The 16171-nt window shown below is 43.3% G+C and overlaps 1 protein-coding gene and 2 non-coding genes across 3 annotated transcripts in view; 2 read left to right on the top strand and 1 right to left on the bottom strand.

Moving 5' to 3' along the window:
- cntrl (centriolin) overlaps positions 1–16171 on the bottom strand; it is a 111174-nt gene that overhangs the window by 72407 nt on the left and 22596 nt on the right. Inside the window, exons 11-22 of the mRNA XM_078250425.1 lie at positions 10327–10480; positions 9596–9684; positions 7148–7270; positions 6940–7074; positions 6268–6363; positions 5950–6149; positions 3568–3997; positions 3186–3257; positions 2529–2684; positions 2078–2308; positions 797–947; positions 482–717 (exon numbers count right to left, since the gene is read on the bottom strand). Coding sequence (XP_078106551.1) covers positions 482–717; positions 797–947; positions 2078–2308; positions 2529–2684; positions 3186–3257; positions 3568–3997; positions 5950–6149; positions 6268–6363; positions 6940–7074; positions 7148–7270; positions 9596–9684; positions 10327–10480 — 2073 coding nt within the window. The remainder of the gene's footprint in view (positions 1–481; positions 718–796; positions 948–2077; positions 2309–2528; positions 2685–3185; positions 3258–3567; positions 3998–5949; positions 6150–6267; positions 6364–6939; positions 7075–7147; positions 7271–9595; positions 9685–10326; positions 10481–16171) is intronic.
- Positions 5778–5859, top strand: trnas-gcu (transfer RNA serine (anticodon GCU)). The gene has a single exon. It is a non-coding gene; the product is annotated as a tRNA-Ser (tRNA).
- trnae-cuc (transfer RNA glutamic acid (anticodon CUC)) lies at positions 9416–9487 on the top strand. Its single transcript has one exon. It is a non-coding gene; the product is annotated as a tRNA-Glu (tRNA).

The following is a 16171-nucleotide window of genomic DNA, read 5'->3' as shown; positions in this document are numbered from 1 at the left end:
CCTCCACCCCACAAGATCATTTCCATCATAAACAAATGCCTTACCTTCATCCTCTGAATGTTTTTCTTCCTTAGTTTTCTTCTTTTTTCTGCCCCAGAGGGATATGCCCGTTTTAGTGTCATTAATAACCGCTACTGATGTGACATGAGGCTGTCTGTCATCCCAACGGTAGACGTATAAGAAAAACAAAAAACGGCAGACGTCCCTAACTGCGACTTGATTAGCCCACAAACAAAAGCGAAAGCTTCCCTATCATAGCAGCTTAGTTTAGTCTATCCTCAATTAAATTTTTAAGCTTAGAAGTGCTTTACTGAACACATGTGGAGGGTAGGCTGGCTAGTGAATAAAGACAGGTAATTTTATTTCTCCCAAAATATATTGAGGCTGAGTGGGCTGAACTTGCAACTTGGGGCCCCCTAGTGGCTGCGGGGGCCCTATGCATCCACATAGTCCGCCTATAGGAAGAAACGGCTCTGCTCACCGTGTCTCTGTGTTCTGGGATGTTACAGTGCAGCGCAGCACCACCTCCTGGAGGACTGTAGACAACGGCTGCAGGTGAACCACAGAGGAGCCAGGCAGGCCCAACCAGGGGAGTCTGGCCGTCAGACAGCCCAGCAAAGATAGCTGCACCTGGGGCAGGAGGGGGAGGAGGAGTTTGTTCTCTGGAGCTTCTGTCAGCATCACTGCCTCCTCCGCTGTCCCTCCACTCGGCTTCTGCTGGAGACACTTTACATCAGTCTGAAGTGCTGAACAGCTGATCTACAGTCAGAATATGTTTCCAAATGTGTGTGTCTACCTGTGTCAGAGTCGGTGTGTGTTAGGGGAATGTAGACCCAGTACCCTCCTCTTGTGGGAGGTCTGACCTGCTGTCGCCCCCTCTCAGGAGAACTGAGGTACTGCAGCCCCAAACCAGAGTCCTGTGTCCCCAGAGAGCCCAGACTAAGAGCCTGAGAGAGAGAGAGAGAGAGAGAGAGAGAGAGAGAGAGAGAGAGAGAGAGAGAGAGAGAGAGAAAGACAGAAAGAGAGTTTCCATTATGCTCTGAATTTTGTTTTCCAACCTACAAGATCAATATCTGATTAAATAACTCAAGATACATGTAATTATGTATGTGAGATCAAACAGGGACTGGTTGTCATACATTAAGAGAGTGCACTCGGGTTACTCTTTACAAACTCTTTCAAACATCTGTCAGTTTAATGCTGCCTTCTGGTAAATTCAGCATTAAACAGAACATATTTACTGTTTTTAAATAAAACTCAAAACCTAATTCCTGCTATTTGTCTCAGTGATCTAACTCATCTTCAATCATTCACTTTACATTTCATAGTCAGAAAAGCGGTGAGAAGTTAAGGCTCTAACACACCAACCTGATGGCCGAACGTTAGCAGAAAAGTCCGACTGCCTCCCTGAGTTGGTCAAAAAAGTGCCTCGGAACACACTGAAGCGACGCCTACTTGAGCGTACGTTCTGTGCGTGCGCGAGATGTAATACATCGCCATAACAGCAGGCGGCGCTAATCTGTATTGTCGCCCAAAAAAATGAAAACTGGCAGCTGATTGGACGAACACGTCAAGTGGGTCTGGCTTCTCCTAAACTTCAAAGCCAGACCATAATGGCGGCTCATTCGGAATACAATCTCGTATTTTACGAAAATAGTTCACCAAAACGTGTTTCTGAAAACATTTTAAGCGAGAAATAGGCCATGCAGTTGCTGAATCTGTCTTCATTTCAGATCGACAAAGGTCAGTTTAAAAGATTTGCGGCAGATTTTGAGAGACGTTAGTGAGGCTCATCCCGCTTGTCATTTCCAGGTTAGCGCTCCACCAATCAGATTGGTCATTGAGTCCGACTGCCCACTGGCCGATTCAACATGTCAAATCGGCCCAAATGAACGCCGACGGCTCCTCCGACTGACGACGGCACGGAACACACCAAGCAGACTCGAGTCACTGACCTCACCAGACTGTCCGACGGCCGATAATCGGGTTGGTGTGTCAGCGCAATTTAGATGAAAATAATAAAAAAATATCAGAGTTTGTCTGAGATAAAAAAAAAAAAGAAGCTGAAAAGTCTCACACTGTGTCCAGGAGGTATGAAGCACCACTGTCCTCCATCTCTGGTCTTGGTCCTGGTCCGGTCCAGCTTCTGTCTCAGTCTGTGTGTATGTCTCTGAGCTTTATCCAGCTTCGCCCTCAACTCCTCCACCGTGTGAGCGTGTTCAGACTGCAGCACCGGTGTGTGTTTACTCTGTCTCTCTGAGCTTCCTTCAGGTTGGTGAAAGCTGCCGTCGAGCTCCTCCACAGAGTTCTGACAACAACATACACACAGGAAGCGGACCAAGTCCGTTTTATATATATATAACCCAAAATCACAAAGTTGTCTCAAGGGGCTTTACAATCTGTACTGCAAAACAAAACAAAAAAGCAAACAGCAAACAAACAAAGATCCCCAATGTGTGTGTGTGTGTGTGTGTGTGTGTGTGTGTGTGTGTGTGTGTGTGTGTGTGTGTGTGTGTGTGTGTGTGTACCTCCACCATGTGGTTCAGAGCTCTCAGTTGTTCGGAGGCTGACTTCAGCTGTTCCGCTGTCAGCTGATCCGAGTCACACATGGACCTGCTGAGCTGCCGTAGTTTTCTGTTCAGACGTCCGATGCTACTCTGATGACCATCGCTCTGTGAACGCAGCTGGATCACATCACACCACACTCAGTCCCAGCATGCACTGCTGCTCACAGATACCGTGCTGTTTTACTTCAGTTTATTATAACTCACAGTCACTTTATATTACTGCTAAACATGTTCTGTATTACACCAGAACAATTATGATTTTTAAAAAGCCACAGAGGCAAAGTTGTGAATCAGTTTCACACACAGTAAATCCAATGACCGTAATGTGCTAATGTGGGTGAAAAAATGGTAAATAAGTGTGATTTAGGTGGTGATTTCAGGTGTGGTTCTTTAACTATGTTTTAAAATAAGTATCATCAGTATCAATCAGCATTTGAATGTTGATTTAGAATTTGAATCTCAACATTAAGAGTGAAGCTTTGAACTATTCGATACAGCCCTAATCCATTGAAACTGCAAAACTGACACTGTTAATATTGGAATTGGTTTACTTTTCTACCTAAAGGACATGTAGAATACAGCAGAGAATAAACACAATATGAACCTCCGTTCTCTGACCTGTTGTAGCAGCGCATCTCTCTCCTGCTGGACGTCCTGCAGCTGCAGAGCGCTCTGCTTCAGTTCCCCCTCCTATAATAACATATTTGAAATGAACAATTCATTTTAATATAAATAATCAAAAACTCAGAGTCTGGCTGGCCATATTGTACTGCACTGCTGATCAGCTGTGTGTCACACAGAAATAATCACTGGTTGCCTGATTGTCAGACTGTTGTCTGATCAATTCTGTTTTTATGAAGCAGTTCTAAATCTGTGTGATCTATAGAAATTAAATGTATCCAATTTATATATAAATCCATTTTATGTCTATGGTGTGATTAGTGGATGGAATCAGGATGAGGTTCTGGTCTGGACTGTTGCAGACTCAGCTGATACTGACCAGTTTGTGTTGAACGTGTCTGTTTCTGCTCTGAGACCGATGCAGTCTGACTCTCAGTCTCTCCAGCTCCTCCTGTAGCTTCCAGTCTGGCTCCTGGTCCCGCTCCACACCGCCTATCACCTGGGCTTCCAGCTGGGCTGCCTGATCCTGATCCTGGGCCACCAGGGCTTCCAGCTGGGTTATGTGGTCTTGACCCTGGGTCACCTGAGCTTCCAGCTGGGCTATGTGGTCTTGATCCTGGGTTATCTGGGCTTTCAGCTGAGTTATGTGGTCCTGATCCTGGGCTAGCTGGGCCTGCAGTCTGGCTATCTGTTTCTGGCTGTGGTTCTGGTCTTGTTGGAGCTGTTCTGTGCTGGTTCTGGTCTGCTGGATGGCCCTGTAGAGCTGCTCCACACTCCTGGACAACATGTCCTCAGGACTGACAGGATTGCTGGGGACAGGGCAGTCAACAGACATGGACACACTGCCTTTATATGACTCTTCTCAGTGTTAAGTCCCTTTCAGACCTCATTATGTAAATGTTGATCTCATGTCTAGAGAAACTTTTACATAAACATCAGTGTCCCAAAGTCGGACCTGTAACATTTGTGTAACACTCCAGTAGGCCAAAATGAAATACTTGACTTGCACATACGTGTATGCCGGTACAATACATGTCTTGTCTGGCACAAGTGTCAACTATACATATATAGTGTTTTCAGTGGAGTACTGTCACGCTGCTATTAATAGACCGCTTACTGACACTGGACACCACAGACCTCAAATACAGTTTGTCAGTCAGTCTGGTGAAGACCGCTTGTTCTCTGTGCTGCAGACAGTATGCATTTAAAAATAAGTTTATACAAACTTCTCCTGCTGCTGTTTCCACTGCAATGTTTTATCTCCTAAACTTTGTTTATGGAGGTAGCAAGATCGATGCCCACATTTCCACAAGACCTTTGAACCTTTCTTCTCTCCACTATCTGATGTGAGAGCATTAACATGAATAAACAGGCTGTTTAGACAATAACTTAGAAAAACTGAGCAGCAGAGGTTCTTTACAAACAGGATTCTCTTTTAAGGAGGAGAGGGTTAAAACTGTAATGGAGAATGCGGGAATTGATCTCACTACCTCTCACATGCTAAGCAAGCACTCTACCATTTGAGCTAATTCCCCTATGAGGTTTATAAGCCCCCACTTACAATCTCGCTGTTCAGTATCAAACACTCCCTTTAATCAGACCGTTTGTGCCTGTCTCCCCCCAACAGTGTAAAACTGTATGAATCATTTCAAGTAGTGGAAAGTGTTTGTGCTCCCAACAAACAGCTGAATCATGGACTCTGTCTGCACCTACAGAGCATATGGACGACATGGCCAAGTGGTTAAGGTGATGGACTGCAAATCCATTTTGCTCTGCAAGGATGGGCTTGAATCCAAGCCTTGTTGCAATCAAGTTTCCATTAGAAAAATATGCTTCATTATAACAACACTAGATTATAGATACTGTATGCTTCAGTTTGCTAAAACAATGGTTCCCAAAGTGGGGTCCGGGGTCATCAGCAAAAAGTGGAATCATTTATTTTCACTATAATATAGTAACACAATGACAGAGTGTATAACTATTTAGGTCATGGGTTTTATTGGTTGTATACACTTTCTGTAATAAAATATGTGAAAGCAAAAATTCAGTCAGAGGATCACCAAAGTTATTAAGATTCATCGTCTGAGCGTTGACAAAATGTGTGTGAATACATCTATTAAATGTTGATTTTACTGGTTAACTGAAAGTTTTGACCTGCTGGTGGAGCTAGATAAAATGTCAATTAAAAAATAAAATTCGATCATAATTTCATGGCAATCAATAGTAGGGCTGCACGATATGAGGAAAATATCTATTTGCGATTATTTTGACTGATATTAAATAATAAAATATGTGATTTTTGCGAGGATCTGTACCAAACAAAGATTTTTTTTTAGTCTGTAGGATACGATTTGTAGGCCGGGACATCTTTGCAGCACCACAATACTTTATTTTAGTATGGTTTTACACATATTTCACCTTTAACAAATATTGCGCCTCCCTGCGATTTGGATATTGCACTAGTTGCGATTTCGATAAAATTGCGATTAATTGTGCAGCCATAATCAATAGTTGCTTCCATCCGGATCACAGTGTTGGCAACCCATCCACAGAGTGAGTTAAGATGCATGTAAAATGCTACTGACAGTGGACGAGGTGGCCGAGTGGTTAAGGCGATGGACTGCTAATCCATTGTGCTCTGCACGCGTGGGTTCGAATCCCATCCTCGTCGGTAGAGATTTTGACATTGACTGAGCTCAAAAACTTCAGTATCTTAACTGACAACTTGATGTTGTTGTATGTAGTAGTTGAGTACTGGTACCTGTACTTATCCTCTGGTTCACTCCGAATCTCCTGAAGATCCAACATGCCAGCTGTAATCTGATCTAGCTGAATTCTTGTCTGGTGTAGGTGGGTCCTGGTGTCTTCATACTGGCTTCTCGTCTGGTGTAAGTGGGCTTTGGTCTGGTCCCGTTGGACCTGAAGTCTCTGGACTACTTGCTGTAAAGATAAGTTCTCATCCTGGAGACAGATAGACAGACAGACAGACTAACTGGTTTATATCACCTAAATAATGTTTGTGAACCTTTTTGTGTGTGTGTGTGTGTGTGTGTGTGTGTGTGTGTGTGTCTGTACTGACATGCAGTGTCTCGATGGTTGACTGTAGCTGAGACTCTCGGATCTCTCTAGTATGTTTCTCTTTGTCTACAGCTGCCTGCAGAGCATCACACTCCAACTACACACACACACACACACACACACACACACACACACACACACACACACAGATGCATTGCTGTAGATTTAACTACCCAACAGAACAAAGAATGTGAAATTTACTTCACGCTGTTTTGGTATGAATTTTGTGAGGATGCGCTCTGTTGTACATGTTACTGTAGTAACCTGCTAACCTTGTTTTGTTTAGCTAAAAAGAGTCATATCTGATGGAGAGGGGATTAAAAAAGCACAGGCACAGGTAAACAGAGCGCGTCCCCACAAGATGGCACAACAATACCTAAATACAGCAGTAAAATACAACACACACATCAATGCAGCAGTAAGGTTTTTTTTTCTGACCGATAGCCGTCCCTCATTAACCGTTAATCAACAAGCACGTAAACTGCGTTCATACACACTCTACGCAGCCACAATGTTGTTTGAATTGTTGTGGACACATGCAGCTACTTTCCAAGTATAAACAACAATAATGTCTGCTAAATATAATAATAGGTTTAATCCTATACAAGGTCAACAAGTAACATTCAAAATGAACACAGAATTATAATAAACAATGTCTGACCTGAACAGTTACCTGTCCCATTGTCATCTGTTGAGTTAGCTCTTCCCTCAGCTGCTGGAACTCCCCCTCCAGGTCCACCTGTCTGTCTCTCAGAGCCTGGGCCTCTGTCCGAAACACAGACAGCTTCTCCTGCTGGACGGATATGTCCTAAAGATAGACAGACAGACATGTATTAACCAGGAAAACTAAAATATTTTCCTTGCGAGACACACACACTGACCTGTCTCTGTGCCCTGGTGGTGTCCTCCAGCTGTCTGCAGTGTACCTGAGTGTCCTCCAGGTGGAGCTGCAGACTCTGGTTTTCAGCCTGAAGACTGTCAACCTGCTGCTGAGCATGATGAGCCTGAAATACAAACGCAGGACACGCACACACATGCACATGCACACGCACACGCACACGCACACGCACACACACACACACACACACACACACACAGAGTACAGTTTCACAGTAACAACACTTCACAAACATCCTTTAAATTCACCTTATTACAATGATGTTCATGATTATGTTATTTTATTACTGGTCATCTTAGCTTCTTTTATTACTGCTTTTTACAGTCATATATCGTAATGTTGTTGTTTTATTTTTCTATTGGCAGTGCGTCACACTGGATTAGTCTATACAGATGCTGGTCATATAATTAGAATATCATGAAAAAGTTGATTTAGTTCAGTAATTCCATTCAAAAAGTGAAACTTGTATAATGTATACATTCATTCCACACAGACTGATATATTTCAAGTGTTTATTTCTTTTACTTTTGATGATTAGAACTGACAACTAATGAAAACCCCAAATTCAGTATCTCAGAAAATTAGAATATTGTGACAAGGTTCAATATTGAAGACCCCTGGTGCCACACTCTAATCAGATAATTAACTCAAAACACCTGCAAAGGCCTTTAAATGGTCTCTCAGTCTAGTTCTGTAGGCTACACAATCATGGGGAAGACTGCTGACTGGACAGCTGTCCAAAAGACGACCATTGACACCTCGCACAAGGAGGGCAAGACACAAAAGGTCATTGCTAAAGAGGCTGGCTGTTCACAGAGCTCTGTGTCCAAGCACATTAATAGAGAGGCGAAGGGAAGGAAAAGATGTGGTAGAAAAAAGTGTACAAGCAATAGGGATAACTGCACCCTGGAGAGGATTGTGAAACAGAAACCATTCAAAAATGTGGGATGATTCACAAAGAGTGGACTGCAGCTGGAGTCAGTGCTTCAAGAACCACCACGCACAGACGTATGCAAGACATGGGTTTCAGCTGTCGCAGACCTGGTGTCAAGCCACTCCTGAACAAGACACAGCGTCAGAAGCGTCTCTCCTGGGCTAAAGACAAAAAGGACTGGACTGCTGCTGAGTGGTCCAAAGTTATGTTCGCTGATGAAAGTAAATTTTGCATTTCCTTTGGAAATGAAGGTCCCAGAGTCTGGAGGAAGAGAGGAGAGGCACAGAATCCACGTTGCTTGAAGTCCAGTGTAACGTTTCCACAGTCAGTGATGGTTTGGGGTGCTATGTCATCTGCTGGTGTTGGTCCACTGTGTTTTCTGAGGTCCAGGGTCAACGCAGCTGTCTACCAGGAAGTTTTAGAGCACTTCATGCTTCCTGCTGCTGACCAACTTTATAGAGATGCAGATTTCATTTTCCAGCAGGACTTGGCACCTGCACACAGTGCCAAAGCTACCAGTACCTGGTTTAAGGACCATGGTATCCCTGTTCTTAATTGGCCAGCAAACTCGCCTGACCTTAACCCCATAGAAAATCTATGGGGTATTGTGAAGAGGAAGATGCGATGCGCCAGACCCAACAATGCAGAAGAGCTGAAGGCCACTATCAGAGCAACCTGGGCTCTCATAACACCTGAGCAGTGCCACAGACTGATCGACTCCATGCCACGCCGTATTGCTGCAGTAATTCAGGCAAAAGGAGCCCCAACTAAGTATTGAGTGCTGTAAATGCTCATACTTTTCATGTTCATACTTTTCAGTTGGTCAACATTTCTAAAAATCCTTTTTTTTTAATTGGTCTTAAGTAATCTTCTAATTTTCTGAGATACTGAATTTGGGGTTTTCATTAGTTGTCAGTTATAATCATCAAAATTAAAAGAAATAAACACTTGAAATATATCACTCTGTGTGGAATGAATATACAAGTTTTCGGGTGCCGAATACTTGTTGTCAGGTGCCGAATCAAATCAAAGTTTTGCACGACTAAAACAACTTTTGAACGTACCCATGTTCCAACGAAACAAGTTCCTTCCTGAGGCTATTTTGCAGAGGTAGCGTCATTGTCCGTACACAATGACGCTTAGGCTTAGCGCTTAGCCCCCCAAGAAGATTGTGATTGGTTTGTGTTTGTGTATTAAGACTGGAATGTTTTTCTCCCATCCCGGAAAGCTGTGTGGACTCACCAGACCCTCCTCCATAGCGCTGTGGAGCTAGGTCTGGCAATCCAAAATGACACTCCTATTGAAAGGGTATCATACTCCCTGGTGGTCTAGTGGCTAGGATTCGGCGCTCTCACCGCCATGGCCCGGGTTCGATTCCCGGTCAGGGAAAACTTTATGCAATAGGGCTGTCTCAGCAGCAGATAATGATTTGTCTGCTCACGTTTTTTGTGTCACAGTGCTTGCTGACTTTAAGCATGGACTTCTATAGGACTCTACCTGCTTTCTGAGTCCTCTCAAATACTCCTGAAGACCAGAGATGATTCCCTCCAAATCCCTCTGAAGAGCTTCATTAGCCAAAATCTGACCTGGAGGAAGAGAAGAAGAAACCATGAGAGGAAACAAGAGAGGAGAAAAGGAAACAAGGAAAGAAGTGACGAAACAAAGAGAGGAGAGGAGAAGGAGGAAAGGAAACAAGGAGAGGAAACAAGAGAGATGAAAAGAAAACAAGGAGAGAAGGAGATGAAACAAAAGAGGAGAGGAGAATGAGGAGAGGAAACAATGACGGGAGGAAACGAGAGGAGATTAGGAAACAAGGAGAGGAGAGAAAACAAGAAGAGAGGAGGAAACAAGAGATGAGAGGAGGAGACAAGGAGAGGAAATAGAGATGAGAGAATAAGGAGGAGAGGAAACAAGGAGAGAGGAGGAAACAATAAAGGGAAAAGAGGAAACAAGGAGACGAGAGGAGAAGGGGGATGGTAAGAGAGAACACAAAGAGAGGAGACAAGGAGGAGTTATGTTTTTATAACTTTGCCTAACTGACAGCCAATCAAAGGCCTCTGTGATATCAGGTTTTTCTCGCCGCTTTCGCATTTGGAATCGTTGGGTTTCTGTAAATTGTTATATACTGTTACAGTGTGGACTAGACCTAATTTGTCTGTAAAGTGGCCTGAGATAATGATATTGTTATGATCTGACACTGAATTGAAATTGCAATTGAATTGGTCTACCGTCGGTGAGCTGTTGCTCCAGCTCTTTGATCTCCTGAGTCTCCATGGCAATGCGTGACAGCATGTCGTCGAGGCGACCCTCTAGCTCGCTCTGCTTCCCGTTCATCCTGTCCAACAGCTGTCTCCAACTGGACAGCCGGTCGGTCACATGGGCCTGAGAAAGAGAGACCTCAGCCAATTAAAGGTTCACCGGACACTGCTCTCACATAGGTTACTTTTATTATAATATAATAATATGGGTTTCCTAAAGGGTCACTCCACTGATTTTACACCTCCTCAGTGCAGACGCGTTGCTGCTTGCTCCTGCCTCTGCTTGCATATTTCTGCTGATAATCTTGCTTTTCCTCTGAGAGAAACTTTGAGCAGCGGCTCTTGGATACTTATAAATCACTGAACTATACATTTCTTGTAGACATAGCAGGCTATTGCCATATTTCAACATTTTTCTGCGTGAGCGTGGCCTACCAATAGCTCAAGCCTGTCCTAAAGTGACTGTAGCTAAAGCTAATTAGCAGCAAGATGCCTCCCTTCTCCATGGAGGACTACTACAAACTCCTTCAGAAGCCTTCATTGCAGTTCTGGAAACCAAAATTTACCAGTTAGAAGTAAACGTGGAAGTGAACGGATCATGTGGAAATGACACCACTTTACCATTGACCCAAAACAATGGACAAAAACATGGCAACACATGGCTAACTAGCACCAGCAAGACTACGGACAAACAGCAGGGCTGTGGAATGGGTAATAAAAGTGGTAGTCCTCCCTGGAACTCTTTTGGTGCAAGAGTAAATAATTTTCCTGGGAAATGGGAGGACGACTAACAGGCAGGGCACAGCGCCCTGAGATTTGTGATACGACCGGCTGGCCTGCATTATCATCCAGTGAGCGCCTCTTCAACCCCTGTATTCAGTATGACACAGCCTTGGACAGCTGCAAAAGGGAGAATTAGCAACAAAATGCCTCCCCAACAACTGAGTGTGCAGGTGGAGAACAGATTTTCTCCTCTGCTGCAGGACCCTGGACATGACCTGGATTGCGTCTCATCATCACACAGCAGGGTAAGGACTGAGAGCAATTCAAAAAGTAAAAAGCTACAGGGAAAGCTAACAACTGGGCACCAAACTCTGATTGTGGGTGACTCTGCTGTAAAAAGCAGTAAAAAACACCAACATACTCTGTTTTCCCAAAGACATGGTGTCTGACTTGGCCCAAAGAATCCCGGATATCGTGGCAGCACACCCAACTGTGAAGAACATTATACTGCATATAGGGTCACATGATGTTGTAAAGCAAGAGTCTGAAGTGCTGCATTGTGACTTTATGAATCTGCTGAACACAGTTAGCTCCCTAAACGCGAAGGTGTTTATCAGTGGCCCTATACCACCAGTCAGAAGAGGAGCTGAGAGATTCAGCAGACTGTTGGCACTGAACAGATGGCTTTCAACTGCATGTACCGTCCACTCTCTGCGGTTCATTGACAATTTTAACATTTTCTGGGACCGCAGACATCTTTTTAAAGCAGATGGACTTTTCCTTAACAAGCCACGAGTAAAGCTGTTTACCTCTAGCCTACTTTACTTTCTGCACCACACATCTGCTCCCTCGGCCAAGGACACGAGACAAGATAAATCAACACAAACAAAACAAGTGTAAGACACAACAACAAGTGCGGCAGTGATCCACCACAGCCCCCACCTGAGCAAAGATTTGACCATGGAGGACCACAGAACGGAGACAAGAAATCTCAACCCCCCTTTTCACCCATCCAACACTCCTCAAACCCCCTTACCAACCCTGACGCATTTGAGGATCCATTGCTCTCCCCATCCGCCTTTTCCCCTGTTTCCCTCTGCCAAATGTTGGGGTGCACTGACCGGATGGAGCAGCTGGTAGATGCTGGAACCAAATTTGCCCCACTACCTTCTCCCATCATTTGCGCCCAGCATCAAACTGACCCTGTTTTGACTGAACCGCTGAAAGTAAAACGCCAGGCACCTCTGGCCCCTCAAGGACGGCAGCGAACTCCTTCTCACCAGACTGATAAGTATGCTTGTGTACAAAATGAAACAAGCTTTAACTGATATGTGCTGGGCCCAGGCTGCATGCCTAGTGGCACTCATGACTCTTTCCAGGACAAGCCTGGGCCCTGTGTATTCAATTCTTCATCAATCAATGTTGTGATAGGTAATAGAAAAAGAATGGTGAATCCGCTAAGCAAGAAAAAGAAGCACTGCCAACTTAGCAAATTTAGCATCCATTCCTCGTCAACGAGACAGATAATTATTTTAACACACTAACATTAGCCTTACTAAATGTCAGGTCTTTGGCGGGTAAATCTGGACCCATAGTGGGTGAGATGGTTAGAAAATATGGACCAGACTGCTTGAGATATCTGTCATATTGGTCAAAAAGCTTTATCTGTTTTTAATTTCCAAAAAATGGATCACTGAGTCCAGGAAAGTTATTTTATCTGCTTTTATATATTTAACTGTTTAAACTGCTCTTCAATGTTTAATTTCTTATACTGCACTGTAACTTTTTTTCTCGTATTTTATCTGTTTTTAATTTTTTAATCTGTTTTCATGTAAAGCACTTTGAATTGCCCTGTTGCTGAAATGTGCTATACAAATAAAGCTGCCTTGCCTTGCCTTGGGGGGGGGGGGGGTTCTGAAGCTTTCCACCATCTGATCAAGCATTTCTGACTTAATGTCAGACTCATGTTGGTTGAATTTTGGGTGTAAGACTTTTACTTGTAATGAATTGTAAAATCTGCATACTTCTACCACAGATCTTTATTTTAGTAATTAAACCCAGACGGACAGAGCAAAGGGACCTTAGCATGTCAGGGGAATTAGCTCAAATGGTAGAGCGCTCGCTTAGCATGCAAGAGGTAGTGGAATTGATGCCCGCATTCTCCATAAACTCCTAAGAAAAAAGATGTATTTCTTTATAGGGTCTTTCTTTCCATAAAGTTGTCACACATATAATAATGTGAGTCTTTCAATGGCAAATACGGCACTTTTAGTGGACGTAGAGTCCACGGGCTATTGAGGACCAGGAACGCCGCCTTCAGAGTTGGTGACTAAGGCATGGATACCCGACCCCGGGCCGGGTTCAGACAGATATTTTGAAATTATGGTCGGGTTCGGGTCAGGCTCGGTCACATCAGCATGATAAGGCATTTGTTGTAAAATGGTGCTGCGGCTCCTTTAAAAGAGCTCATTTTGTGTGTAAAGTGGGCAGAAGAGAGATAGAGAAAGAGGAAGCAGACGTGTAGATGCGACCGGAGCAGAGTTGGTGGAATAAGTTTAAGTTTTGTACACAGTGTGTGCAGTGTCCGAGATAAACTCCAGACTGAAAGCCAAGTTCATTCATCTGCTCACCAGAAACGGGATTTTAACCCCGACGTTATATAACGTCAGCCCTGGAGGTAACGAGTCTCCCCTGGTTTTCTGATCACGGTCGGAATTGAAGCAAGCAGGAAAGGTTAACACATTGAACATTTTAAATTAAACAGCTTATTAACGTGCGCTTGTTCCCCCGTGTGCGCTGATGCGCTCATCTGTTGACATTTCCGAATGCCTTTCTATAGTTGCTTAATAAAAGCGGGCTTTCCACACAAACAAACCTACATGTGTCATTAGTATGAGAAAAAAAACCCGAGATTTTAACTGTGTCGGGCTTGGGCCGGGTTCGGTAACGGCTCAGTCATAGAGACAGGGGAATTAGCTCAAATGGTAGAGTGCTCGCTTAGCATGCGAGAGGTAGTGGGATCAATGCCTGCATTCTCCACTTCTCTTTTAACCCTTTCCTCTCTCCTCTTCTGACATTAGTCTGTGTTCTGGCTGGAGAATTCAAACAATGAACTCATACATTCATATCACAAGATTTAAAACAAAAAACAGAAAGCATCCTATAAATAAATACAGAAATTAATGAATAAATAAATGCATATAGAATAATAGATAAATGCTGAAACAAATGAAAGTAAATAAATAAATGCATGAATAAATGTATAAATGAACTCCAGTATAAAACTAAATGCATCCTTTCCATTGATGGAAAGCTACATTAACTTGTACTTCATTTGAGTATTCTTTTCTGCTAGACTTCTATAATATTGAAACTTTTACTTTTCTATATTTATCTGACAGCAGGAGTTACTTTTTACTCAGATTCACATTTTACATATAAAACCTATGATCATCTTATAAAATATGATGTATTTGTATAGATTAAGACTGGTATATAGCAGTATGTAGGCTTTAGGCAGAGCCTATGTAAGTGGCCTACGCCGTTGTAGGGAGTTATACTTGTCCGCTGGTGTATCTGCGTCATTCTGGCGTATCTCTTTAAGAGAATATCAGAGCCGGTATGTGTGTGTGTGGGGAGAGTGGGGTAAAGCGAGTGAGAGAGTGACAGGGATTAGCTCCGGAGCGAGTACCAACTTCGGCGGTGGAGATGTAAACCAAGTGTCTCCCCTGTGCTTTCTGACCATGGTCAGAAAGCTGTAGAAGGAAAAGTTTACCCTCTCCTTGATTTCATGTTGTTCACGGAGAAGTAGAACCCAGAAATGAGTAGGAGGAAACGCGACGCTGCCTAGCCATGGCTTGACTTGTAAATTGACAGTTCATAATTGCCTCGTAGGTTTACATTGCAGCCAGCGAGAAGCCACCGCATTTTGCAGCCTTCTGGCTTCTTGACACTGCTCTCACATAGGTTACTTTTATTATAATATAATAATATGGGTTTCCTAAAGGGTCACTCCACTGATTTTACACCTCCTCAGTGCAGACGCGTTGCTGCTTGCTCCTGCCTCTGCTTGCATATTTCTGCTGATAATCATGCTTTTCCTCTGAGAGAAACTATGAGCAGCGGCTCTTGGATACTTATAAATCACTGGACTATACATTTTTTGTAGACATAGTAGGCTATTACCATATTCCAACATTTTTCTGCGTGAGCGTGGCCTACCAATAACTCAACAATTCAACCTTTTCTTGTCACTTATTTCTTGGCAAAATTTCAGTCTTGGTATTACTTGATCTCAGTGCTGCATTTGATACGGTCGACCATGACATATTACTAGACCGATTGGAAAACTGGGTTGGCATTTCTGGCTCAGTACTAAAGTGGTTTGAGTCTTATTTAAAGAATAGGGACTACTTTGTGTCTATAGGGAATTATACATCTGAGCATACAAATATAACGTGCGGAGTTCCCCAAGGCTCCGTTCTGGGGCCTCTCCTGTTTAACATCTACATGCTTCCACTGGCTCAAATTATGGAAAACAATAAAAAAAAAGTTACCATAGTTATGCAGATGACACACAAATTTATATAACCTTATCGCCAGGGGACTATAGTCCAATACAACAACTAACTAAGTGCATTGAACAAATTAATGACTGGATGTGCCAGAACTTTCTTAAATTAAATGATAAAAAAACTGAGGTGGTTGTTTTTGGAGTAAAGGAGGAACGATTAAAAGTCAGCACTCAGCTTCAAACGATAATGTTAAAAACAACACACAAAGCCAGAAATCTTGGTGTAGTCATGGACTCAGACCTGAATTTTAACAGCCACATTAAGACAATTACAAAGTCAGACTATTACCACCTTAAAATATATCAAGGGTTAAAGGACTTATGTCTCAGCAGGATTTGGAAAAACTTGTCCATGCTTTTATCTTCAGTAGACTTGACTACTGTAACGGTGTCTTTACAGGTCTCCCTAAAAAATCAATCAGACAGCTGCAGCTGATTCAGAACGCTGCTGCTCGAGTCCTCACTAAGACCAAGAGAGTGGATCACATCACTCCAGTTCTGAAGTCTCTACACTGGCTT

This window comes from Sander vitreus, chromosome 5 (assembly GCF_031162955.1).
Source record: "Sander vitreus isolate 19-12246 chromosome 5, sanVit1, whole genome shotgun sequence".
In the NCBI taxonomy this organism is placed as follows: domain Eukaryota; kingdom Metazoa; phylum Chordata; class Actinopteri; order Perciformes; family Percidae; genus Sander; species Sander vitreus.
The sequence above is the reverse complement of the archived record's forward strand: the minus strand, read 5'-3'. Positions and strand labels throughout refer to the sequence as shown.